This window comes from Myxocyprinus asiaticus, chromosome 32 (assembly GCF_019703515.2).
Source record: "Myxocyprinus asiaticus isolate MX2 ecotype Aquarium Trade chromosome 32, UBuf_Myxa_2, whole genome shotgun sequence".
In the NCBI taxonomy this organism is placed as follows: Eukaryota; Metazoa; Chordata; class Actinopteri; order Cypriniformes; family Catostomidae; genus Myxocyprinus; species Myxocyprinus asiaticus.
Window position 1 is genome coordinate 17,780,583 of NC_059375.1, and position 26,971 is coordinate 17,807,553.

Consider the following 26,971-nt stretch of genomic DNA (forward strand, 5'->3'; position numbering starts at 1 on the left):
ACAATACGGCCAAGAAGGTCGTCACTGTGGGGGACACGGAAAAGAGCACGATCTGCGGAAAAAGTGCCGACACTAAACGACATTGATAACAGCCGTAACGAACACTTACATAACATTCAAAATAACGCATTCCAGTACCGGATCACCAGTCAAAACATACAGATGAAATAGAAACTCCTAGTCAAGAACTGGAGATGTTTTATTTGGATTACACACATACCTGATGAAAACTACGATATTTCAAAAAAGTGGTGAGGACATGTTGTGAACATTGGTCGATGTTGTGATTGGCTGCTGCTGTAAACAGTCACGGGATTGGTTGCTGCTGTAATCAATCACACTGTGGGTCTGTAGTCATTTGTGCGTTCGGTGAGAGTTTAGGCAGTTTGACATGAATAAATCCCTACACAATGTCAACATCAACTATAATATACTTACATTTATATTTAATACATTTGGTTACTTATGCTGGGGTGGCAGATGGGGTGGCAGTGCTTTTCCTTAGTGTGGCATTTGCCACCCTATGCCATCCTGGTAGATCCACCCCTGATGAAATAAAAATCTAGATAAAGATAATGAATGCATGTTGTCCACAGTTTTCCACTAAATGAACACAAAAAAATGGTATTTAAATTATAATATAATAAATATTATTTATATGAACCAATACAGTAATAAAAAAGCAATATTTACCTACATATATTTTTAGAAAAAAAAAATTGTAAATGAATATGGTGTGCAAAAACTACAACTTCATTCACATATATTTTGGAACCCATATGAATGTAATTTATTATGTCTAGTCAAGCTTATGATACTGAATTAGTATTATTTTTAAGGCTTTTTTTATACAATAGTAATGTATTTCTGTCATGTTTTTTTTCACTTGAGTGCACCTTTAATAATTTAATGATAAGTATTAACCTTCCAAAGTTCATTGTCAAAATATTTCTTTTTTTAAATTCCATCTTTATTATTCAATATTATTAATATTTGATTCATTCTATTTTGCTTAATCTCTTCAGTTTGATTATATCAACATTCAAACTGTGCAAAGAACTGTAGTTTTATGACTAATATTTATGTAGATATATAACTAGTCAGTCACTATGGTTTTGACAGTCTTGGAAGCTGGTCTGGTATAAATTGGGTATGCAACACAATCTGCATATTGACTGTGGAATGTTGGTGTGATGATGTCACAACCAGACAGTTTGCCAATAGACCAGCCGATAGTCACCCAACAAATGTGGACTTTTATGTGTAGATGATATAATGTGAAACACAAGCAGTAATAAAAGAAGGCAGCCAGAATACAAAGCAGAAAATGTAAAACAGACATCTAATTCAAATTAATATATTATGCTGTTTTAATGGAGAACTGAGAGTAAACTGGGACCTCACAGATTTGGGTAGCATCTTGTCCTGCCCCCTGGCAGTATATTCATAGATCTAGATGAGAGATGAAAATGTTAATCTTATGCTTATGGCTGAAAACATTTGGATAATTACTATTAAGGGCCTATGGCCAGAAACACAGATGTTGTTCAGAACATACTTTAAAAAAAAAAAAAAAAAATGGCCAGAATATGTGCAAAAGTGAATAAAAGTTAAAATACCAGTTAAAAACAGGTAGATAAAGCAATGTGGGAAAAAATAATATAGCCCAACTAAAATTAAATTTTTAAATGGGGCCTATATACACAACACCTAGAAAAATATATACAAAATAAGCAAATATAAATATATTTAAAATATAAATATACCTCATAGAGAGCAGATTTTGCAGATAGGATAGTTTGGCTATTTTGCCGATTAATTGCTCATATTTTCACTCTGTGTGTGTTTCCTGCCTCTTTTTGTCGGCAGTGTCTGTATTCCTTCCCCAAAATGTGAAAAGCCCTATGAATTTGACTAGTACTATTTCTGCCATCCTTTAAACAAAGTAAGCCTCAAATACTCAAATAGTCACAAAATTATATTTTTCATGACTTATTTTCTACATTTCTGTCAGGCATAAACATTATTCAGCAAGGTGTGCAATCTGTGTCTAATAATACTGTGATAAGAAATGGTGCTTCTCAGCAATGCATTGTGTATTGCTTATAGATTTAGTGTTTGTTGATTTTATATAAACTGCTGTTATTGTAATTCTTGTAACTTTCAGTTATTTTTAGTTGGGTGATTATTCATTGTTTATGGTATTGTTAATATGTTGTTTTGGGTTATCACTGTCTAGCTAGTATGTTTCCATCCAAGTTGCAAATTTAATACATGCAGCAAAAAAAACAAAAAAAAAAAAACAAAAAACAAAACATAATATCGCAAAAACAATGTGCAAATAATAATGTGTTCAAAAGAACAAAAATGCCACTTCCGGAAAAATTTTAACCATTGTGACTCTTTTATTAACAAAATACTCGCAGTTTAGAGCACGCAGACAAAATACTCTAGAAGAACTTTCTCATCTCTGGGAGTGACAGCGCGTCATTGACTTTTCAATAGTGTCAATAAACCTGCTCATCGGCACAGTTCAAGTTTGTATTCGACTTATTTGCTCTGCAAACTCTTTGCAGGCTTTGGATTTTTAGGACACCGTTATTTCTGGATGACCAGAGCAACATTTCAGATGTGATGACTGGTCCTTATGAATGAATTGTTTAGTCACGTTTGTTTGTTTGTTTTTTGGATGGGCAATAAATCCAATAGCAGTTTATTCGGTAAATGTGTTACCATCATAGCTGAGCATTTCTTTTTATCAGATAAAAAATGTATCCACCTCAAGTGAGCGCTTTTTAATGTTTTTTATGCGCATTTTGGAGATTTTATTTGCACCCTGGTGTTTCCATCCAGCAATTTTTATGCAATATCCCAAAATATGCATAAAAATACGTGGATGGAAACCCAGCTATTGTGATTTGTATGTTAAATTATGAGGTCTGCTTGTGGTGTGAACTATAGAATACCTACATAGAGCCACAGGAACTTTTTTGCAGGACCCCTAGGCACATTGGGACCCTAGGCAGCTGCCTATATAAGACATGCTGTGCCGAACTGTGCTTAAGTAGAAATTCTGCTGAAACGGTTCCACACCATGCTCTGAACTGTTAGGCCAATGGTGAAAAAGCGGCTTTTACATTTGACACTGATTCAGGGGTTCACTGTGGGATCAAGTGCCGCTAGCCTCAAAACGGCAAAGGTTTTGTTTATTGTTTTTTTTAAACCAGCAAAGTTTTGAAACGTTTAAAACAGTATGACGTATCCAGTTGATATGGAATGCTGGGGCGTTTGGCTGCTGCTCCTCTCACCATTTAAATGTTTATTTATTTATTTTACTGGTAGCGCGGATTTTCTGAGCCTCGAAGTTTTACATTTTTATTGTCTGAGCACTACTTTATTTATTCTATGTTGCGATGTGGGATTACCTTTTAAACTTTGGACTGCTGTTATTATCTGTGAGCTTCCTATGGTGGAGTCAATCCAGCTGTCGCCTTGCCCAGGATTTACATCTCTTTGAGGCTACTGTGGATATGGGTCCCTTCATGGCTTTAAGGTACACTGCATGGCAGCTACTGAATTTAAAATGGAACTGTTATTTGCCAAAAGACACTCATGATAAATTACATCAGAATAATGGAATATTGCATCCAAAATGCTACATGCATCGCAGTTCAAGATGCAGTTTTGTCTCTTTATCTTTGACTACCACCTCTATTCCACTGTTTCGGCGGAAAGCCAAAAGTGGTGTTGATTTGAACAATTTGTCATTGCTTCCATGTCTGGAGGTTTCCCCATCTTCTTCTCTGTCTCCGAGTCTGGTTAAAACAGTATTATTTAATGCACACTCTGTGAATAACAAGGCTTCTGTCTAAAAAAATAAAAAACTAGAGTTTTTATGCTTAACAGAAACATGGCATAAACAGAGTGATGTTCTCCTCTTTAACCAAATTACTCCCAAGGGCAATTGGTTGTTTGATCTCCCGTAACTCTCTGGCAGAGGTGGGGGTATTATGGTGCTTCACAACCTAAAATACAGCATAAGTCCTGTGTCTGTACCACAGTTCACTTCATTTGAGTGCCTCGTTCTGAGTGTCTCTGCCCCTCACACTACCATCATCTCTTCAGTCTATAGACCTCCTAAGACTAATGAAACCTTTTTGTCTGAGTTTGCTGATTTGATGTCTCTGCTGTGCCTCAAGTTCAAGAGAATTCTTATTTTGGGGGACTTTAACATCCACATTGACTCAAAAGACTCAGTATTAACAAAGGACTTTCTGTCTTTATGGTGTGTTTTGATTTGATCCAGTTGGTTGGCTGTTGTACACATAACAAAGGTCACACCTTAGACCTTGTTATTGCAAATGGTTCTTTTGTGAGTTTGAGTTTCCCTTTGCTGATTTAGGTATTTCTGACCATTTAGCCATCTTTTTTAATATGGAACTACCAAACATTAATTCTTCTTCTCAAACTGTAAAATATCGTAAATGGAAATCTATTGATTTGTCAGCTTTTACAAACTCTGTTTCTTCTTTAAATTGTTTTTCTTCTGATATTCTTGAAGACAAGAGTTCTCTGTTAAATACTGTTCTCACATCTGGCTTAGATGATTTTGCTCCACTGATTTTGGTCTCTTCTTTACATTCTGTTCCCTGGTATAATGACAATCTGCGCTCAATAAAGGCTGCTTGTCATAAAATGGAGAGAAAGTGGCATCTTTCTGGCCTGAAAGTATATTACCAGGCTTGGAAAGACAACTTACATGATTATAAAGAAGAAATCAAATCTGCCAGATCCTGTTATTTTTCTGCAATAATTGTAAATAATCGAAATAATCTGAGACATCTTTTTAATACTATTAATAGATTGCTCAAATGTAATTGTTCCACCACCTTGCCTGTATCACCTCCACTTTGTAACATGTTTTTAGACTTTTTTAGCACTAAGATAGACACTGTTCGAAAAAAAATATTTTTGCTACCACATCTGTATTTTCGGTTTCATTCCTCAGCCTGTCTTGTTTCTCCGGCACCCTTCTTTCAAATTTCTCTCAACTCGACCATGTTACTCTAAGTAATGAGGTATCACGTATTAAAGCTATCACTAGCATAGATGATCCTCTACCGACAAGTCTATTCAAATCCTGTTTTGCCTCTTTGTGTCCCACTGTCTTGGACATTATAAATGACTCCTTGCATACTGGTGTTGTGCCTGCAGCATTTAAAATGGCTGCTGTAACTCCAGTTCCAAAAAAGCCTAATATGGATTTGGACAATTTGAGCAACTTCCATCCCATTCCAAATCTTCCCTTCCTTGCAAAAATCTTAGAGCAAGCTGTTGCCTCTCAATTACACAATCACCTCATTGTCAATGATCTCTTTGAACCATTTCAGTCTGGTTTTCATAAATTTCATAGTACAGAAACGGCTCTAGTCAAGGTCACTATTGACTTGTTAATGGCTTTAGGCTCAGGCTTTTTTTCTGTTCTCATCCTACTTGATCTCAGTGCTGCTATCGACACTGTTGATTACACTGTTTTACTCACCCGTCTTGAATCTGTCTTGGTGTCTCCAGTACTGCATTAAACTGGTTCAGGTCCTATCTCTCTGATCATAGGCAGTTTGTCTCTTTAGGTGGTTACAGGTCTGAGATTGGTTCAGTCCACTCTGGTGTCCCACAAGGTTAAATTTTGGGCCCTTTAATTTTTAGTATTTATAGTTTTCCTCTTTGTCAGCTTTTAAGATCACTGGGTCTTAATTATCATTTCTATGCAGACGACACACAGATCTACATTCATTCTAAACCTGGTGAAAATTTGTCAGATGCCTTTTTTTTTCAAACTGTATTTCTGAGATAAAAACTTGGAATGCTCAAAATTTTCTTTGTCTTAACAGTAATAAGACAGAAGTTTATTTATGCTTATTGGGTCTCCTCACCAGCTTCGTAAGGCTGGCTCCTTAAATCTATCCATTGAGGGCTCAGTTTTGGAGCTTCAAACAAAAATGAAAAATCTTGGTGTAATATTTGATGCAAATTTGTCATTTGATCCTCATGTAAAAATACTGTTAAAACCTTTTATTATCTCAGAAACATTGCAAGACTGCGCCCTATGTTATCATTTTCTGTGGCTGAAAAGCTGATCAATACTTTCGTCTTCTCTCGCATTGATTATTGCAATGCTCTCCTTGCTGGGGTCTCAAAATCTACATTAAATAAACTGCAATATGTGCAAAACTCAGCTGCCAGAATCCTGACTAGGGCCAGGGCAAGTGATCACATCACTCCTATCTTGGAATCCTTGCACTGTCTCCCTGTCAGGTTTCTTGTTGATTTTAAAATTCTTATGCTTACCTACAAGGCTTTGCATGTTTTGGTTACCCAATAATTGTCTGAGCTTTTAACCCCGTACACCCCAAAGCGTGATCTCCGCTCCTCTAAATCTGGTCTTTTGACTGTTCCTCAGACTCGTTTACGCTCTGGGTGACCGGGCCTGCTCTTCTTATGCTCCGAAACTATGGAACTCTCTACCCTCAGAACTTAGAGAAGTTCAGTCTTTTAGTGAATTTAAATCATATCATAAAACTTATTTTTTCCAGGAGGCTTTTAGTGTACCTCAAATGTTGTGGCAAAATGGCTTAAGGACAACAAAGTCAAGCTATTAGAATGCTTCTTAAATGAATATTCTGGGTTCAATACAAGTTAAGTTTAATCGACAGCATTTGTGGGATAATATTGATTACCACAAAAATTTATTTTGACTTGCCCCTCCTTTTCTTTAAAAAAAAGCAAAAATCTGGGTTACAGTGAGGCACTTACAATGGAAGTGAATGGGGCCAATCTGTCAACTTTAAAATACTCACTGTTCAAAAGATATAGCCACAAGACATAAACAATATGCATGTAACATGTTTTTGGACTGTGGGGGAAACTGGAGCACCTGGAGGAAGCCCACGCAAACATGGGGAGAACATGCTAGCTCCACACATAAAGGTCCAGTTGAGCCAGGTCTGAAACACAGGACCTTCTTGCTGTGATGCGACAGAGCTACCCAATGAGCCACCGTGTGGCCAACATTTCGTATAATTCATAAAAAAATAAAAAATAAAATAAAAAACATTGTACAGAGTCTTCAGGGAAAATATCCACTGTGTTCTCTTTTAGTGCCATCTAATGGAATTTGAAGGTTACTGCAATTCATAGTCAGTACTTAGACATGTCTATGACACTTTGGCCTGTTTTCCACAAATACATGTAAAACACTGATTTTATTAACTTTGCTCTGTACAGATTTATCTGTATCCCAGAGAGGGTGTGTGGACTAGCTTCTGCAGTGACATCCTTTAAAACAAATTAGGTATAAGGGGTATGCCTATTTATTTATTTAGTTAGCTTATAGACATAACATTTCTCTCTAAACATAAATAAATAAAATTAACATAGCCATCAAAAGATTTTGTTTTCACATACAGCACCAGAAATGGTCCACCACATTGTTTTCAGAAAACTTAAAAATAGATTCAAAATAGTGAAATAAATGAAATACAAATCTCTATAAATGGCATTTTAAACATTATTACATTTAATTATATATTTTTTATTAATACTGTAAAAAGTGATGTTTGTAGAACTTAAATTAAGTTTACATTGCTTTTTTATTAAGTTGAATTCATCTTCTTCTTTTTAAGTAAATTAACTGAACTTATCTGAACTTGAGAAACAAACTTACCTACCGTGACAACAGAATTAGAGCCCGACCGATATGGGATTTCTGAGACCGATACGATACCGATTTTAGAGGAGGGGAATTCATCGATTACCAATATGGTGGCCGAAATATTTCATTTTTGAGCTGGAATGAAAACAGACCTTTTCTATGTGGATTGTTCACCGATTTTGCACCGTTATGACTATGCAAAGGTACTCAGAAGGCTACTTTCTTAAACAAATATTTTTATCAAAGAATATTTGACATTATTATTATACATTGTCAACAAATTCTAGAAAGAACACTGAGAAAATAAAGAATAAATAAAAATACAATAAATAGCTAAATAAACATCAGTACTGTACGTTTAGTATCAGTCAATGGCTGACCATATAAATAAAGAATAAATAAAAATACAATAAATAGCTAAATAAACATCAGTACTGTATGTTCAGTATCAGTCAGTTGTTGACCATTTAAATAAAGAGTAAATTAAAATTATAGCTGAATAAAAATCAGTACTGCATGTTTAGTATCAGTCAGTGGCTGACCATTTAAATAAAGAATACATTCAAATAAAAGAAATAGCTAAATAAACATCAGTACTGTTTAGTATCAGTCAAATGCTGACTATTTTAATACTGCCAGTCAATTAGGGGCCTGCCGAGTCAAGAGATAAACAGTGACAGCGGTGTTACACTGTTTTCTGCTGTACAAGTTCAGGGGAACTTTCAATGGTGGAAAACCAGACTTGTAAACAATACATTTTGTAAATGCAATGAATGGAATTGTTCGGTTGAAGGGGGTACTAAACTGCGAATCCTGAACAAAACATTTTGGTGAATACATGTTTACTCATTAGCTTCCACTCAGCTGACAAGGTATGAAAGTAGCAACAGGGTTAGCTAGTTAGCTAAAAGCTCATTGTCACAGAGAGTAAAAGATGGACGTTGTTTATTTACTTTCCAGCATTGCGTCTCACCAATAATATCGGCTGACCGATAAACCGGTCAGGCACTACACAGAATCAACAACAGCACTGTAAATAAAACCATGCAAAATGCAACAATTTTATTCATGCCCCAGTGTGTGCTGGGAAGAAGATAAATGGGACTGAACCACAAACATTTTGTGTATGGCAGTTTAAACTCAAATAAATTAATTAATCCAACTCCCTGCTACACATTCCTGAAAGTAGCCAAGCAAAAAAATCTTTCAATGTTTTTATTATTATTATTATTAATATTATTATTATTATTATTATTTTCAGAATTATTTACTTGATATAAGAAATTATTTTTACAATGTAATGTTTCTGGTAACACCCCATTCGTTATGCATATGATCATATGATAACATGTTTCATGTTATACTGAAAAATCAAATGTATTATTAAAAAATTAACTTAAAAACAGTCTGAAAAAACAAAATGAACTTATTTGAGTTTCATTCAATTTTAATTCTACCTCCTTAAAGGAATGTTCTGGGTTCAATACAAGTTAAGCTCATTTGAAAGCATTTGTGGCATTATGTTGATTACCACAAAAATTAATTTTGACACGTCCCTCGTTTTCTTTAAAAAAAGCAAAAATATTGGTTCCAGTGAGGCACTTACAAAGGAAGAGAATGGGGGCCATTTTTTTTATTTTTTTTTTTCAAAAGTAAACCCACAAGACATAAACAATATGTGTGTAAACATGATTAGTGTGATAAAATCACTAACTAACCTTTTCTGTGTAAAGTTATAGCCAATTTTACAACTTTGTTACCATGATGATGTAGTCAACAAATCCTAAAATTACTGTAAAAATGAAGATTTAAACAACTTTACAGCTAAAATGATACATGAGTTTTAACAGAAGAATTAATGTAAGTGCTTTTATAAAATTATAAGCTTCACATTTCTGCCTTTAAACCCTCCAAAAATTGGCCCCATTCACTTCCATTGTAAGTGCTTCAGTGTAACCCAGTGTAGAGCTGGGGAGGGCGGGGCCGGGCTGGAATGAGACACACCCGGTCCCCAATCAGCCTGATGGGGCGCGCGAGGGATAAAGGCGGCCGGGGACGACAGTTCGGGAGAGAGAGCCTGGGCACGACAGACCCGAGCAAGAAGCAAAGAGTTTTTATTACAAATGATGAGAGTTTATTTTTGTGAAGCGGTGTGTAATTGTTGATTAACTTTGTGCATAACGCAAAGACTGGGAGACCGTAATTTGTGCTGCAGAGAGAGAGAAAATAAACCCTTACCTGAACCAGGAAAACTGCTTCTCGCCTCCCCCTTACACTGGTGCCGAAACCTGGGAAGGAGGAGGGATTCCCGTCGCAGAGTCCTCGACACTGCCGTCCACCCAGGGGAGCGCCGCTGCCGTCCGACGGGGGACGGAGTAGCCCGACTACCCGGACGCGGGGAACGGCCGCCGTCCGCGAGGCGAGTGGGGACGGGACTCCCCGACCGCCTGGAGCGAGGGAGCCGCTGCCGGGGGCGGAGGAGTGCCCTGCCATCCCCCGGGAACGCGGAGGGGTCGAGAGAAGACCGCCGTCCGCGGGGGGAGGAGGGAAGCGACTCCCCGACCGCCTGGAGTGGTAGGGCCGCTGCCAGGGGCGGAGGAGAGTCCCCACGGGACGCCGGGAACGCGGAGGGGCGTTCTGTCCGCTGGGGGTCGGAGGTCTGACTCCGGTCCGCCCGGGGAGGAGCGGCTGCAGTCCGCCTGAGAGGGTGGAGTAGTGATCGAGGACCACGCGACGGCGCATCAGAGAACCGGTGAGTTTCTTTTTCTCTCTCTCCTCTCTCTCTCTCTGCCGCTCCGTGTTGGCCTTTCCCTCGCCATTGTGTTGTTGTTTTTTCCCCTCCTGTCTCCTCCCAGGTCGAGGAAGGCGGGGAGGACCCGCCGGCAGTCGGGGCATGAGGCACGCCCCCCCCACCCGGAGAGGAAGGGTGGGGGGGGATGTACGTCATGCCGGGGGCTCCCCGGCCTGAGGCAACGCCGGGAGGAGTGTAGAGCTGGGGAGGGCGGGGCCGGGCTGGAATGAGACACACCCGGTCCCCAATCAGCCTGATGGGGCGCGTGAGGGATAAAGGCGGCCGGGGACGACAGTTCGAGAGAGAGAGAATTACAGACAGCTGTGCTGTGTTTTTAGTTGTGTGTTTTTGGTTGTGTTTTTGGTTAATAAATTGTTATTTAAGTTGTCAAGCCGGTTCTCGCCTCCTCCTTTCCTCTAAACCCCCTTACACCCAGATATTTGCTTTTTTAAAGAAAAGGAGGGACAAGTCGAAACTAATTTTTGTGGTAATCAATATTATGCCACAAATGCTGTTGATTGAGCTTAACTTGTATTGAACCCGGAATATTCCTGTAATGAGTGGCTGCTGGCAATGACGAAGACGATGACGTGAAGAACCGAAGTGCAATTTTATTGACAAGCTTGATATCCAAAAAACCCTAATTACAAATGTGAAACATAAACATGAACTTGACATAAACATGGCTTGACATAAACATGGCTTGACATAAACTGACAATGTTACATTCACAATACCTGACACTAGACAATGGCAAACATGAGGGCTTAAATAAAAGGACATGGGTAACAGGTAAACAAGGCAACCAATAACAAGACTAAACTATAAACAAGATAATAAGACTAAATGAACTAAAACCAATGAAAAGACAAGACTAATAACAAGGTAATCAAACAATGAACCAATGAAAACAAGACACATGAACAGGGGAAACACATGACAAGATCACATGAGGGAACAGGAAATCACATGACATGACAGGAACAGGAATTAAACTTGAAAATAAGACATGAAAACAAGAACAAAACACATAAACATGACATATCCCCCCCCTCTAGGGGCAGCTCCCGATGCCCCAAAACATAATAGCAAAGTTAATTAGGGAGCTGGGGGGGTGGTGGGGTCCGTGAAACATGGCCTGGTAAGACATGGTATGGGGCATGGCTTGGCGAGACAGGGTGTGGGGTGTGGCCTGGTGAGACAGGGCGTGGGGCATGGGAACAGGGCAAAGCCAATGGAAAGTGGGGACCTGAGAGGTTTGAGGGGCGGAGCCAATGGGGATGAGGACCAAGGTGGAGCCACAGGGATGGAGATCCCCAGTGGAGCAGAGGCGGGCCTGGACCGTGGAGCAGAGGCTTGCTTGTGACATGGGGCATTTCATTCAGCCCTTTGTAAAATGGCAGCTGGATCTTATACAAACTTGCCACTCAGATAAAACCGATATAAAACTTGCATAAAATGTCAATTTCCCTTCAATTTGCCGAGTATAATATCAAAAAGACCCACCCCCCACAAATATACGTAAATTCTGTGTCCAAATTCTGTCGATCCTGCCCCTGCTGTATGTCCGTTATTTTTCCGTGTCTCAATCAGCTCCCTATGTCATGAATCATTATATCGTGAACAAGAATTCAGGCACTGGCAAGGGTACTAATCCACTGTATTTTGGGACACGTGACTCAATTACCTGCGACATGGGCCGTTTTCCAAACTGCATTTTTGTGCCCTTGAAGGGCACTTTGGGAAGGGGACGCCACTCGAAGGGTTGTTCCAAACAAAAGTAAGAAAGTAATTTTTATAGGGGGCCTGGGTAGCTCAGCGAGTATTGACGCTGACTACCACCCCTAGAGTCGTGAGTTCGAATCCAAGGTGTGCTGAGTGACTCCAGCCAGGTCTCCTAAGCAACCAAATTGGCCCGCTTGCTAGGGAGGGTAGAGTCACATGGAGTAACCTCCTCGTGGTTGTGATTAGTGGTTCTTGCTCTCAATGGGGCATGTGGTAAGTTGTGCATGGATCGCGGAGAGTAGCATGAGCCTCCATATGCTGGGAGTCTCTGTGGTGTCATGCACAACGAGCCGTGTGATAAGATGTGCGGATTAACTGTCTCAGAAGCGGAGGAAACTGAGACTTGTCCTCCGCCACCCAGACTGAGGTGAGTAACCGCGCCACCATGAGGACCTACTAAGTAGTGGGAATTGGGCATTCCAAATTGGGGAGAAAAGGGGAGAAAAAATAAAAAAATTTAAAAAAAGGAATTTTTTTTCACAAAGACTTTTAGTGAAGGGTATATTCAAACTGTAGTGCCACGCTCTCTTCAGAGTACCCACATCAAGAGATTTGCCTTTGTAAGTAGGGCACTGGGATGATCACTTTCGATTGAAATTTGCCCATGATAATGAGCTTGTGCATTCAAGCACAGCTGTTATTAATCAGCATCATCACTGTATAAATTACAAAATATATATTATATATATTATAAATCATTTTCGTTGAAGATGTTCAAACTTACAATGTTATTATAACAGAAAAATTGCATAAATACAGAAATAAAAATATATTGGAGTGTATTTTAAACCTTCTTTTAACAACTCAAATATTTAAAAGATTGTTTCACTTTCATGGCAATTATGAAAGACATTACAAACAACATCTCTTTTAAAGAGAAAATAAGGCTTGTACTTCACAGTTTTACACTTGTGCTCGTCATCTAACGACTTGAGAGACTTCAGAAGACATGACGATGTTTCCGGTAAGGGAACATAGTGAGCAACGATGCTCCCTGGTTTTAACGGTGCATTGTGCAATTTTTTAGGGAGCGAACGTTTCAGTACACTGGAGCAATTTTAAGATTGAGACAGCACTAAAAATGGCCGACTCCCTGATCAGTGCCCTGACTACTGAACTAGGGAACTGATTGAGATGCACCCTTTGTCACCACGTCTCTCATTGTGGATAGTGCATGTGCGCATGCATACGTGAATGAAATGTATTTAATAAATGTACATTCATGAGGCTTTTCTATGTGGTAGTTTTTAATGAAATTATTAGGGGACATTTTCTGTAATTATCCATCTTTTTCCTGAACACGGAAGTGTTCCACGATTCGACTTCAATTTCCGGTCTCCAGTGTTTTCACACGCATCGGCATATATTCTTAGCAGGTAATGTAATGTTTAATGTATTACATTTGTAAAATTGGTCAAAAAAAAAAAAAAAAACATGCCAATACTACACAGAGTTGAGATAACCATTTTTTTTAGACAGTGCCTTTCCCGAGTGTGTAGATGACATGAAGCGATGGTCCGAGGTTAGTTACGTTGATATCATTAATTATTCTGAGTTGTTATGATGGCACAAGTTGAGCCAGAAATCCATTTTTATACAAGTAACACTTAAATGGTTGTTGTTCTTCTCTAGATTGCTCGTTTTGGCAGATTTACTTGCCGTCTCGAGGCCAGAAATACAAAACAGGCAATCAGAATCATCATGGCGCCGTCCAGTGATTGCTCAGGAATACTGTGAATATCAAAGGAAATGTACTGCTTCTAATTAAAGAAATATATAACTGTTAATTATTAAGTAAATCTACCTAAAATTACCGGGTAAACTGGAGATATTATTTCCTTGGGTATATTTTCACCAATGTGTATGAATAGTAAGTAACCTACCCCCCCCCCCCCCCCCCCCAAATCACATTCATTCAGTGCATGACTGCCAAGAAGCATTGGCTGATTTAATGTTACTGTAAATATTACATTTAATGGTAATGTTGACCAAGTGTTAAAATCTATCTCTAACAACATTATAGCTTTAGCTTTGTGTCTAAAGGGGTGTGTATATTAGTCTGTCCAATGACAATTGGAAAACAGATTAAGAAAACCAAAAATATATATTTTATGTTATTTAATGTACATTTATTAATGCTAAAATATTATTAATTATAAATGTATTAATGATACATTAATTACAATTTTATTGTCACATTTAAGTGTTTTAAACATGAATACAAACACAATTACAACAGACACATGAATAAAAACAATATTAAATACTATGCCTATTTATTTGTGGAGTGACTGGTGTATATTTATACTTGTAAAAATACATTTTCAAATTTAAAAACGGATAATTGATTATTTCCTTGATAGCTCGAGGCTTTGTCTCTGTCCCCATAGCAACAGCAGGTTGATTAACGCAAACACTGGGTTACTATGGAGACAATGGGTTAACGGAAATCCTAGTCAATCCGGTCAGTTATCAACATATCGCCAAAATGGAAAAGGAAGAATCGTCAAAAGTTGATAAAAGATTTAAATTCTTTGAGAACTTCGTTTTGAGGTGTTTTCAAGTGAAACCTGACTGCTGGCAACGATGTCTTGTCATAGAGGAGCAAAGACAAATCATTCAAGATTTTATGGATAAATCTGAACACACGACTCTTTTTGTGTCGTTAAATTCCTCCGGACAGCTCATCCCTGCTTTCGGATTTGTAGAAACTGGGAAAAACAAATCGCTGTATTTTAAGAAGAAAAGCAAAAAAACCCTGTCCTTAAATACAATGGCAACACAAATACTTTTCGGAGAAGTGTCCTCTTTGGAGCAGTTTTCAAAGCTCATAGAAGAGGTGAGTTGAGTTTTGCTCATACTCTGCTGCCGTGTACTTGAGATGTCCGATTCTTGAACAAATCATTCTTTTGAGTCGGTTCTTTTTAATGACTCAGTTGAACAGATTCACAGAGCGTTGGTAAAGGTGCAGGGGGAACTTTGTTTTGGATTGACTTGAGATGAGTGACGTGTTGGAACGCAATATTTGACCAAATCTTTTTTCCGAGCAGGTAGGAAACTTTATCAGACCAAATATAACATAACCATGATCTAAATTAGAGTTCCACCATTAAACTGGAACACACACCAGTCGATACCCGCTACAAATAGCAACGTTATTAATTAATCTACATTTCTCAGTAGCGAGGAGGTTTCATCGCTATTTTTTTTAAATTATATAGCTTTTCAGTAGCGAAGCTATTTTAAAAAGTTTGTCAGTTTCAGCAGTCATGACATGTTCGGCTGTTGGCTTGGATTAGCGTTGTCCGATTCGCGAACGAATCTCTGATGACTCGGTTCTTTTCAGTGTAACCGGTCAAACCGGCAAGCAAAACATTCGGTTCTCGAATTAGTCTGAATCAGTCGAACAACTCGTTCATGTACTAAAGAGGTTTCTGAGTTCACATTAACATTGTTAAATCACATAACATTAACAGAGTACAAACAAATATCATTTTTTGATTTTAATGCACATTATGGCAGCAAGCGTACACAATTGATCCTATGTACTTTCTTAATAAACATTCGTGATCCTTAAGATTCATCAGTGTAGGCTACGTTATTTAAAAATAAAATAAAATAAATGTTTGTGTTGTAATCTTTTATCAGTATAACTTGCTCCGCCTCTGGAACGACTTTCCTTTTCAGTTTAAGTCATCTAGGCCAGAGTAAAGCCAAATCACATTTCACGCTTTGCTTTTTGTTGCTGCTTTAGGTAATGCAGCCTTTCTAAATTCTGGCCAGTAGTTCACAATCATTTAATGACAGTTAACGCAGTTATGTAATAAGCCAGCAGGAACAGGGCACAGTAAGAGAAGAAAGTCCACTTCAGTATCTGTATACTCTGCATTCTCCATTTGTCTGGATGTTGACAGAAAAGATGTCTGGTTTAATATAAAGCCACTGTGATAATCTGGTATAAAAGCGTATCACGGAAAAGAGGGAAGTGATGTTTTGTTAATGTCACACTGTATCTTTGCTGATTAAAACAACTCTTATAATTGTTCACTAACTCACTAACACTAACAAATGCAGATTTTCAAGTTTATGTGTCACATACACATCTTTACAGATGACGTGAAATGCGATTTCTGCAGGCTCCCACAACTGTGCATTTCACTGTTTATATACTGTAATAATAGCCTAACACAAAGAATGTAAAATTCAGCTAATAGTAAGCTAACTTGAATTTTGGTCTGTTCATAAGGCAATCATTTGGCTTCAGAAGACTTGAAATATACACTCACAGAGCACTTTATTATGAACCTTATGGTCCTGACGAGTTCTTGTAGCCCGTCCGCCTCAAGGCTCGATGTGTTGTGCATTCTGAGATGATATTCTGCTCACTACAATTGTACAGAGTGGTTATCTGAGTTACTGAAGCCTTTCTGTCAGCTCGAACCAGTCTGACCATTCTACGTTGACCTTTCTCATCAACAAGGTATTTCTGTCAGCAGAACTGACACTCACTGGATGTTTTTGGTTTTTGGCACCATTCTGAGTAAACTCTAGAGACTGTTGTGTGTGAAAATCTCTGGAGATCAGCAGTTACAGAAATACTCAAACCAGCCCGTCTGGCACCAACAATCATGCCACGAGATCACTGAGATCACTTTTTTTCCACATTCTGATGGTTGATGTGAATATTAACTGAAGCTCCTGACCCGTATCTGCATAATTTTATGCATTGCACTGCTGCCACACGATTGGCTGATTAGATAATTGCATGAATATGTAGGTGTACAGGTGTTCCTAATAAAGTGCTCAGTGAGTGTAGTTCTTACATTAAGTTGCATGGACTACTTTTATGATATCTTTATGGTGTTTTATGGTCTTTTTTGACCATTTTGGAGCTGGACAGCCTCTGGTCAGTGGTCACTGTTAACTTTTGTTTTATAGAAAAGACATCTTGGACATTCTGTACAAAATCATACAGGCATACAGATTTTGAATGTCATGAGAGTCAGTAGATGACAGAATTGTCATTTTTGGGTGAACTATGCCTTTAAAATGAGGTGTGAAATTAGTATGGCTTCTATGGCCTAAAATCCTACATACATTGTAGGCCTAGCCCAAATTTTTACTAACAAAATATTTCCAAAAGTTAGCTGGTTACGTGCAAATGTACAGATTAAAGAACAATAAACAAGAGCTCTGACAGCACTACAATAGAGTGAATTGTCCCATGATGATAATTAAGACCAAGAGACATGTAATCTACACCATTTTAGTTTTATTTGAATCACAGTCAAATTCGCCATTGTTTACCATTGTTCATGGATTACACAAATAGGCCTATATTGAAATGTGAGAGACAGTTTGAGGTAAACAAAAAGTCAAAGCAGTTTCCAAGCAATGGTCCATTCCCATCCACCTGTGAGAAGACATTCAGCTCTAACAGTGTTTCTCTGTCACCATAGCAACAACAGGTTGATAAATGTACACGTTTAGTCACTTTTGAGACAATGGGTTAACAGAAACCTCAGTCAGTCTGGTCAATCATCAACACATTGCCAAAATCGAAGAGGAAAAGTTGCCAAAAGGTGATAAAATATTTGAATTCTTAGAGAACTTCGTATTGAGAAGTTTTCAAGTGAAATCTGATTGCTGACAAAAATGTCTTGCCATAGAGCAGCAAAGACAAGTCATTCAAGAGTGTTTGTTTAAGTATTACCACATAAATCTTCTTGTGTTCTTAAATTCCTCCAGACAGTTGGTCACTGCTGCTTTCGAATTTACAGGGAAAGAAGAAGAGTCAGATCGTATTTCTGTGTGTTTTCATCATTCGTTGTGCGCGACGAGAACACCTATACTGCGTTACAAATGGCGTAAATGATGCCTTCACTGTGCACTTTGAAGGGAACACTATAATGATAGCAACACAGTAAGATCGTTACAAGAGAATTTTCAATAAAAAATGACTTCGTGTGTTTAGAATGACCATTTTATTACATCTTTCAGTCCTCCTACAGTGGAAGGTAAAGTCTATGAGGGGCACAGGGATTATCACTTCCGAATGGAACACACACACATTATGTCAAGTATGCCCTGTGGCAGACAAAGCAGTGAAAACCAGGGGCTAAAAACAGTTTAAGGAACGAAAACGAAAACCGAAAACGAATGAAATTGATAGCAAAACATAACTGAAAACCGCAACAAAGTGATTTTCAATTGTTCCAGAGTGAAAACGTTATTTTTAAAAGCTGGTAACCGGTTATAACCAGTTAATTTTTTTTAATGAAACTAAAGGCCAAAGTGTTTATCACAGTATATTTTTGGAACTACACCACTTCATGTTGCCCCACAAAAATGAAAAATGTGCTTTGATACTGAAGGAACCTGCTGCATCACACATTTCTTTGCCTAATTGCCCATTGTGGATGTCGCATTCTCTGAATGAAGACCTTTTTAACAACTATAATTACTACATACAGTATACATGCACAGTTAATCCAGATAAAAGGAAAACATTATTAGAGGTAAAAAGAACATTTCTCAGTTGTTTCCAAGTCTTCACTGAATTATTGTTAGATATGATGCATTAATACATATTTGATGCTGCCGTGTTTTGACTCAGAAGCAGATCTTTAATTAAAATTGGACTTAACTGTTAATTAACTGTATGCTTATTACAATTTCTATTCTGATAAATCACAGTTTGTTTTGTTTATTTTGGTAAGGCAAGTGGATTATTTTGAGCTTGTTTTTCCAGACCAGATTGCTTGGTTCTCTTGTGAGATCTGGCAACGCTGCAGTTTTTCACCCTCTGCTTAGTGCAGAGTACTGCCATTTTAAAAAGAACATTTCATATTTAGTCCCTGGTGAAAACATCTTTTTAAACAATACAGACATTGGCTTTACTCACCCAAAGAGATGCTGTAATGTGCAGTAACACACACCGGCTGCGAGCCATCACAACGTAATAAGGTTGAAAGTTTCACACCGTACAGGACACTTGAGCATTTTGAGTGCTTCAAAACAGGATGGGAGTCCTCTTCAAGAGTCTCGCTGTCAGACCCTTTTTTCTCCAATACAGGACACAAAGCCTTCAATACGGGACGTCCTGTATGGGATATTATATGGGGCGTCTGGCAAAATCGGGACAGTTGTAAACCTTAGCAGCAATAAACATTGCATATGTCACCTCTCCTGTTTTTTAAGCAGTTTTCTGTGAAGAATGTGCTAATATTTGGATGCCCTCATGAAAAACATCCATAATCTCTAACACATGGTGAACATATGCAAGTTTGCATCCTTACTATGACAACTAATGTGGACGTGCTAACAAAAGCAACTGCAGTCAGAACAGAAAAAAAAAAAAAAAAATCAAATCTGTCCACATATAACCTGCGGTTTGAACAGTCAAAATTATATAAAAAAAAAAATAAATAAATAAAATCCAGCAGTGTGAATGTAGAGCCGAGGAGGGCGGGGCCGGGCTGGAATGAGACACACCCGGTCCCCAATCAGCCTGATGGGGCACGCAAGGGATAAAGGCGGCCGGGGACGACAGTTCGAGAGAGAGAGAATTGCAGGCAGCTGTACTGTGTGTTTTTGGTTGTGTGTTTTGTTTAAATTGTTTATTAAATTATTATTTATATTATTAAGCCGGTTCTCGCCTCCTCCTTTCCACCGAACCCCCTTACAGTGAACAAAGTAGTGTAATTTGGGCTAAGCTCTGTCAATGCACCAACACTTCCACGCACTCAACAAATGTCCATTAACTATAAAAAAAATGTATCCTAAGTAATAGGAAGGAATATAAGATTGTGCATGCTCAGCCTGCTGAATTACAAAGTTTTTTTTTTCTCTGTGTGGCGGTGCGCTTGATGAATTAATTATTCAAGAGTTCAATCTGCAGTTGTGTCTCGTAAAATCTAATGAATAATTCCTCTGGTTCCAGATTTCCCGCCGGTACCGCGAACTCTAAGTGAGATGCACCAATCAGAGAAGTTCCCAATTACGAAATGATTTTTGAAAATTATCTGCTTCAAATCAAATGTTTTAATGTTGTTAATTAAAATGATTTAATGTCGTTAATTAATAATAGAGCTTTCTGGTTTGGGTCAAGGCTGAGAAATATTTATTAAATATATATATTTTTAAATGCTTATAGAGAAAATTTATGGGGAATATCTCATGCTTTTCCGTGGGTGCTTGGCCATTCCCATGGGTGCTAAGGAAAGTGCCTGTGCTGATAGTAGCAGTAGTGATTCAAACATTTCTTTAACTACAAAAAGTGTTAATGTAGTTCAACTTCTAAAGCATGGTGCTAGCAACACCAAGGTCATTGATTTGATTCCCAGGAAACACACATACTGATATTTTTGGGAACCGATTTGTGACACAAACCATTTTTTTCTTTTGCTTGGTAAAATTAATGTGATGTCATGTCTGTACTGTTTAAAACGGATCACGCCCCCAAAACCATGCTGTTAGTAACCCGTTTCCTGTAGTATGAACAACAGACCAAAGAAAGCTTTGAAACACTTGCACAAATATTCTATGTTGACAGTCAGTCAACATCTGTTACCTTAATTTCACAGCTTCATTCATTCTATATTAACTAACAGTATGTAGTAAGCAGCACCATAAACTTCATATCAGAGCATGTGAGCGGAGCAGAGCGAGTGCGGAGCGTTGCTCAGGCCGCTCAGTGCCGCTCGCTCAATCCAGAATGCACTTCGTGATATGCTGGTTTGGGAAGCTGTGAAATAAGCAATTGGCCTGAGGTTATCGAGCTCTAACATTGTTTTAGTGAAGTTGCAAACCTTATAACCTCAATAAATGCAAATTATTAATCAAAGCTAAGAACGAAGAAATCAAAAGGGAGTGTGGAGAGACCGCGAGAATTAGCAAATATTCCTTTTGGAATCGTACGTGTCACATTGCCAGAGAGCACGAGGATGTGCTACGTGATGTAGTGCAGCAAAAGGTGAGCTAGTAGGCAACACTTCTATTTGATAATAAATTAATAGATAAGTAATATGTCTTGTTGTTTTGCCATTATGTCAGTGCAGCTGCCAGCTAGATGCAATCCCAGTTCTGCGGGGTTGAGAAAATTAGAGCACATATAAAGAGTGCATGCACAAGACATGATCGTTTGATACATATATAGTCCATATTCACTTTATTATGCTTTGAAGGGAACACTATAATGATGGCAACACAGTAGGATCATTACAAGAGAATTTTAAATAAAAAATGACTTCGTGAATTTAGAATGACCGTTTTATTACATCTTTCAGTCCTCCAACAGTGGAAGGTAAAGTCTATGAGGGGCATAGGGATTATCACTTCCGAATGGAACATACACATTATGTCAAGTATCAAGGGGGCACATGGTATCTACTAACATAATAATTATTATATAAATAACCACAGTCCTTTAGATTGCATATGATTCATACATATAAAATTGTAGGGAATATTAATAAAGCAACAACACTGAAAAAGAGAAACACATTCACTGCTGTTTTCTGGATAACATAATACACCCTTTAAAACTGAACACAAAATGATGATAAATTGCTAATTTTAATTTGCAGACCTAAAGTCTGATAGCATTAAATCAGAAACCTATTAATGTATCAAATCTACAGTATAATCATTCCGTGGAGACAACTGAAAAACAATTATGAATTTAACTTTTACCTGCAATATTTTTCCTGGTATCAGTCCATGTATTCATTATTGCCATAAAGGACTCGAACAAACTTTAAAGTTGAAAAGATTGTGGTTTTCTGGTATCACTCCGGTCCAGTTTAAACTGAAAAGCACAAATTTGCATGTATGCGAGTTTCCGTGCCAATGCACATAAGTTTTATCACTTGTAGAGGCATGTTTGATGACTTGTTTAAAGTAAACAAAGGTAATTTAGAACTGGAATAAGGCATTATTTGAAGATGTTCAATGACATATGTGCTAACAGAGAAATATTTGACTGATTACAAATGATAAGGAAGGTCTGGTTGACCCGACCCGTTATCTAACAGTGGTTGTAAACCAGTCCAAAATAAACAGCGAGACTTTATATACAAAAACACAACAATACAATCACATAATTGTAGCGAAGATGCCGGGGCAGTAGTGTTAAGATCCATGTGCAGTTTAATAAGGCAAATAAATAGTAAAAACAAAGTAACAAAACAAAGAGCAAAAACAAAGACAGGCAAGGGATCGGTACACAGATAGGCAGTTGATAGCCAGACCCATTGTCCAGGAGCATAGTTGGGACCTGGGCAGTGATGGAGATTGGCTTGTTCACTTTGTCGATGAATGGCATGTAGTAGGTGGACATGAGCTTGTCCCAGATAGCCTCGCTGCGTTGCATCCAGCCGTCGACAGCGGGAACATCGGAAGGTTCCCCCGGACCAGGGAAAGAGTGGTGGTTGAAACCCTAAGATGCATTTAAATGGTGTGGTTCCGGTGGCAGGTTTGAACAGAGAGTTCTGAGCATATTCAGCCCAGGGTAGGAAATGGTTCCAGTTGTGTTGGTTGACTTGACAGTAGGCTCGGAGGAATTTACCCAGGTCCTGGTTTAGCCGTTCGACTTGACACGATTAGGATGGTAGTGAAACCCTGCGTGTTGGGTAGATCCGTAATGAAGTCCACTGCGATATGGGACCAAGGACGTCGAGGGGCAGGAAGAGGCTGAAAGAGACCAGACGGGAGCTGTCGAAGAGATTTAGTGGTGGCACACACGTTGCAGTTTTTAACATAGTCAGCTACTTCAGTGGCTAGGTTTTCCCACCAAAACCGGTTTCGCACTAACCTGCATGTAGCTTGAGCGCCTGGATGTCCCGAGCAGGCCGAGTCATGAAACCACTGAAGAACCCTGTTCCGTAAGGAACTGGGGACAAAGACTTTGTCAGGAGGGCAGCCAGCGGGAGTGGGTTCTTGGTTCTGAGCTTGGGTAATATTTGCCATGATGTCCCACTGTATGGGAGCAACAATGAGAGTAGGTGGGATGATGGAAGTAACAGGGTTGATGTCACTGGAGGAATCATAAATGCAGGACAGAGCTTCAGCCTTGGTATTCTTAGACCCAGGTTGAAAGGTGATGGTGAAATCGAATCTGGAGAACAAGAGAGACCATCGGGCTTGGCGAGGATTTAGGCGCTTGGCCGATTGAATATATTCTAGGTTACGTTGATCTGTAATCACAAGAAATGGATGGTGAGCTCCCTCTAGCCAGTGTCTCCACTCCTCAAAAGCCGCTTTCATGGCCAAGAGTTCTCGATTGCCGACATTGTAGTTTTTCTCGGCCAAAGATAACTTGTGTGAGTAGAATACACAGGGATGGAGTTTAGCGGGAGATCCTTGTCGCTGGGAGAGTACTGCACCTACTCCAGAGTCAGAAGCATCTACTTCTAACATGAAGGGTCGAGAGGGATCAGGATGATGGAGAATAGGGGCAGTAGTGAAGCGACGCTTGAGATCATCAAAGGCTTGACGGGCGGAAAGTGTCCAGTTTAATTTTTGGGCTTTACCACGGAGCAGAGAGGTGACTGGGGCAGCTACGGAGCTGAAACCTCGAATGAAACGTCGGTAGAAGTTGGCAAAGCCGAGGAAGCATTGTAGTTCCTTAATAGACAATGGTAAGGGCCACTGCAGTACCGCTTGTACTTTGGAAGAGTCCATGGCAACCCCCTCAGGGGAGATGATATACCCCAGAAAGGAGATGGTGGACTGGTTGAACTCACATTTCTCCATCTTGGCATAAAGTTGATGTTGAATAAGACGGTTGAGTATCACTCTGACATGTTGAACGTGTTCATCAAGGGAAGACGAGAATATAAGGATGTCATAGATGTAGACTAGAACCCACTTGCCAATAATGTCACGGAAAATGTCATTCATGAAGGCTTGGAAGACAGAAGGACTATTGGAAAATCCGAAAGGCATCACCTGATATTCATAGTGGCCAGTGTGTTTAGAGAAGGCCATTTTCCATTCATCCCCTTCCCGGATGCGGATCAAATTGTAGGCATTACGAAGATCCAGCTTAGTGCAGATTATGGCGTTTCTTAACTGCTCTAGCACAGGTGGTACCAGAGGAAGGTGGTAGCGATACTTGATGGTGACAGAGTTCAGGCCTCGATAGTCAATGCATGGACGAAGACCCCTGTCCTTCTTTCCTACGAAGAAGAAAGCCGCCAAAGTTGGAGAGGTGGAGGTTCGAATGAATGAAACACCTTTCTAGGGATTCTGCAATGTATTCTTCCATAGCTTTAGTCTTTGGCTCAGATAAGGGGTAAATTTGTCTGCGTGGAGGAAAGGAGCCTGGCAAAAGGTCAATAGCACAGTCACAGGAATGGTGAGGAGGAAGTTGGGTAGCTTTAGCTTTACTGAATGCCTCCCAGAGATCCGAATAACACTGTGGCAGGGTCGACATCTCCTTTTCTGGGAGGATAGTCGTGGTACATACCGGAGGGAGAGAGATGGGTTCAGGGAGGTTGAGGCAAGACTGGAAACAGGAGGTATTCCAACGAGTAATTTGTCCATCTCTCCAGGAAATCGCAGGGTTGTGAAGTCTCAGCCATGGTAAGCCAAGAACAGTTGGGTTTTTTGGAGAGTGAGTGACCAGGAACTGAATTTCCTCATGATGAAAGAGTCCAACTTGGAGATGAATGGGTTGAGTTATCTGCTGAATCTTGCCGGAGCCCAGGGGTCATCCGTCTAGCGCTGCGACATGTAATGGTGGGACACAAGGGACAAAAGACAATCTTAGATTCGTGGCGAGGGCCAGGTCAATGAAATTACCAGCAGCCCCAGAATCTAAGATGGCTGACATCTGCTGTTCACTATTCTGAACATGCAATATGACAGACAATTGAAACTGATCAATATGAATCAAATTAGAGAATTCAAAACTCACCGTCATGCCCTCATTCCTAGGGGGGCGAGTAGGGCAGGCAGCCAGTAAATGTCCCGACTGTCCGCAGTAGATACAAAGTCTCTCTCTGAGACGGCGTTGTCACTCTTCGGTGGTGAGGGAGGAACGACCCACTTGTATGGGTTCGTGAAGACTGGTAGCAGCGATGTCAGAAGGAATTGATTGTAGAGAGCTGACTGGACGACGGGCTTTGATCAGGTTGTTCAGGCGAATGGCGAGTTTGATGAATTCATCCAGAGATCTTCCCTCATCACAACATGCTAGTTCCGTTTGAAGGTCAGGGTTTAGTCCTTTATGGAACAACAGTTTTAACGTATCCTCCACCCACATGGTTTGTGCTGCTAGGGTGCGGAATGATAAAGCAAATTCAGCGGCTGACATATTATTCTGCTTTAGACACAACAGAAGTTCTCCAGGGTCCTTACCACCCTCGGAGTGCTCAAAAACTTCCCACAAGCGAGTTAGGAAGTGAGACAAAGAACGCTTTAAGATGTTTTCTTGACTCCAAACTGCCGTAACCCAGTCTAGAGCTTTGCCTGACAGCAGTGATATAATGAAGGAAACATGAGCTTCATCGTTGGGATACATGTGAGGTAGTTGCGACAGAAAAAGTTCACATTGTAACAGAAATCCTCGACACTTACTGGGTGATCCGTCAAACTTCTCTGGAAGAGAGAGTCAAGGATTAACAACAGCCGTAGAGGGCGTTGGGCTGCAGGCGGAACTGCTAGTGGAAACCCCCTTCGGAGAGACACATGGGTTGGGTTGCACGAATTTGAAGAGTTCTTCCATGATAGATGTGAGCTTTCACAGCTGCTGATGATGACTAGTCAGCATGGCTGCTTGCGCTGAAACAAGCTTGTGTAACTGTTGAAAAGCTGCTGGATCTAGGTTTGGCGAAGTCTTCTGTAGCGAAGACGCCGGGGCAGTAGTGTTAAGATCCATGTGCAGTTTAATAAGGCAAATAAATAGTAAAAACTAAGTAACAAAACAAAGAGCAAAAACAAAGGCAGGCAAGGGATCGGTACACAGATAGGCAGTCCAGAAAGGCAAACAAAGTAAGTCCGACAGGCAGAGGGGTAATCCAATAAACAGGCAGTAAATCCAAAACACTCACAAGAAGGTTGGGGAATTCGGAGAACAGGCAGGAGTCAAACACAGGGTAATCAATGATAGTAATAACGCTCAGAATTGTAGACTAGGCAAACGACATACATGTGATACAGGTGGAAGAGTAATCAGTCTGACTGGAGGATTATGGAAATGTAGTTCGTGAAATGTTAAAACTCAGTTGATGGTGACCTCTGGCGGCATTCGGGGGAGATGGCAGGCACTGCGGGTGTAACAATAATTTCAGATGTTTACGTTACTAATCATTTTATAATTTAATAAATGTCAGCCTATAGTCTATATTTTACCCAGAGGGGCACCTCAGCCCATGTGGGCAAAGGGGCAGTTGCTTGGGCCACTGTAGCTACCCCCTGTGTTCGTGTTTGGAACCAAGTATACCACAGAGAAATTTCATGTCGGAGCGGGATTTGAGTGAACGCTTTTTTACAGTGAACGTGAGCGGTACTTGAGCGGAGCCTCTGCTTGGGCCGTGAGCGGCTGAGCGGAGCGCACTTGCATGGAGCGGGTTATTGAGCGAGTGTCACACCGCTCCGCTTTGCTCACATGCTCTGCTTCATATTAAGGGTTGAGCGGAGTTGTTTGAAGATCTAAGTTGGAAACTGGTTCAATCCTTGCA

General features: G+C 39.6%; 1 protein-coding gene across 1 annotated transcript in view; it reads left to right on the plus strand.

The window, feature by feature from the left end:
* The first annotated feature begins 14,775 nt into the window (after window positions 1-14,775).
* The window catches only part of LOC127423383 (dynein axonemal heavy chain 9-like), a 188,103-nt gene continuing 175,907 nt past the window's right edge, over window positions 14,776-26,971 (plus strand). The window contains exon 1 of the mRNA XM_051667636.1: window positions 14,776-15,126. Within this exon, the coding sequence (XP_051523596.1) occupies window positions 14,776-15,126 (351 nt within the window). The remainder of the gene's footprint in view (window positions 15,127-26,971) is intronic.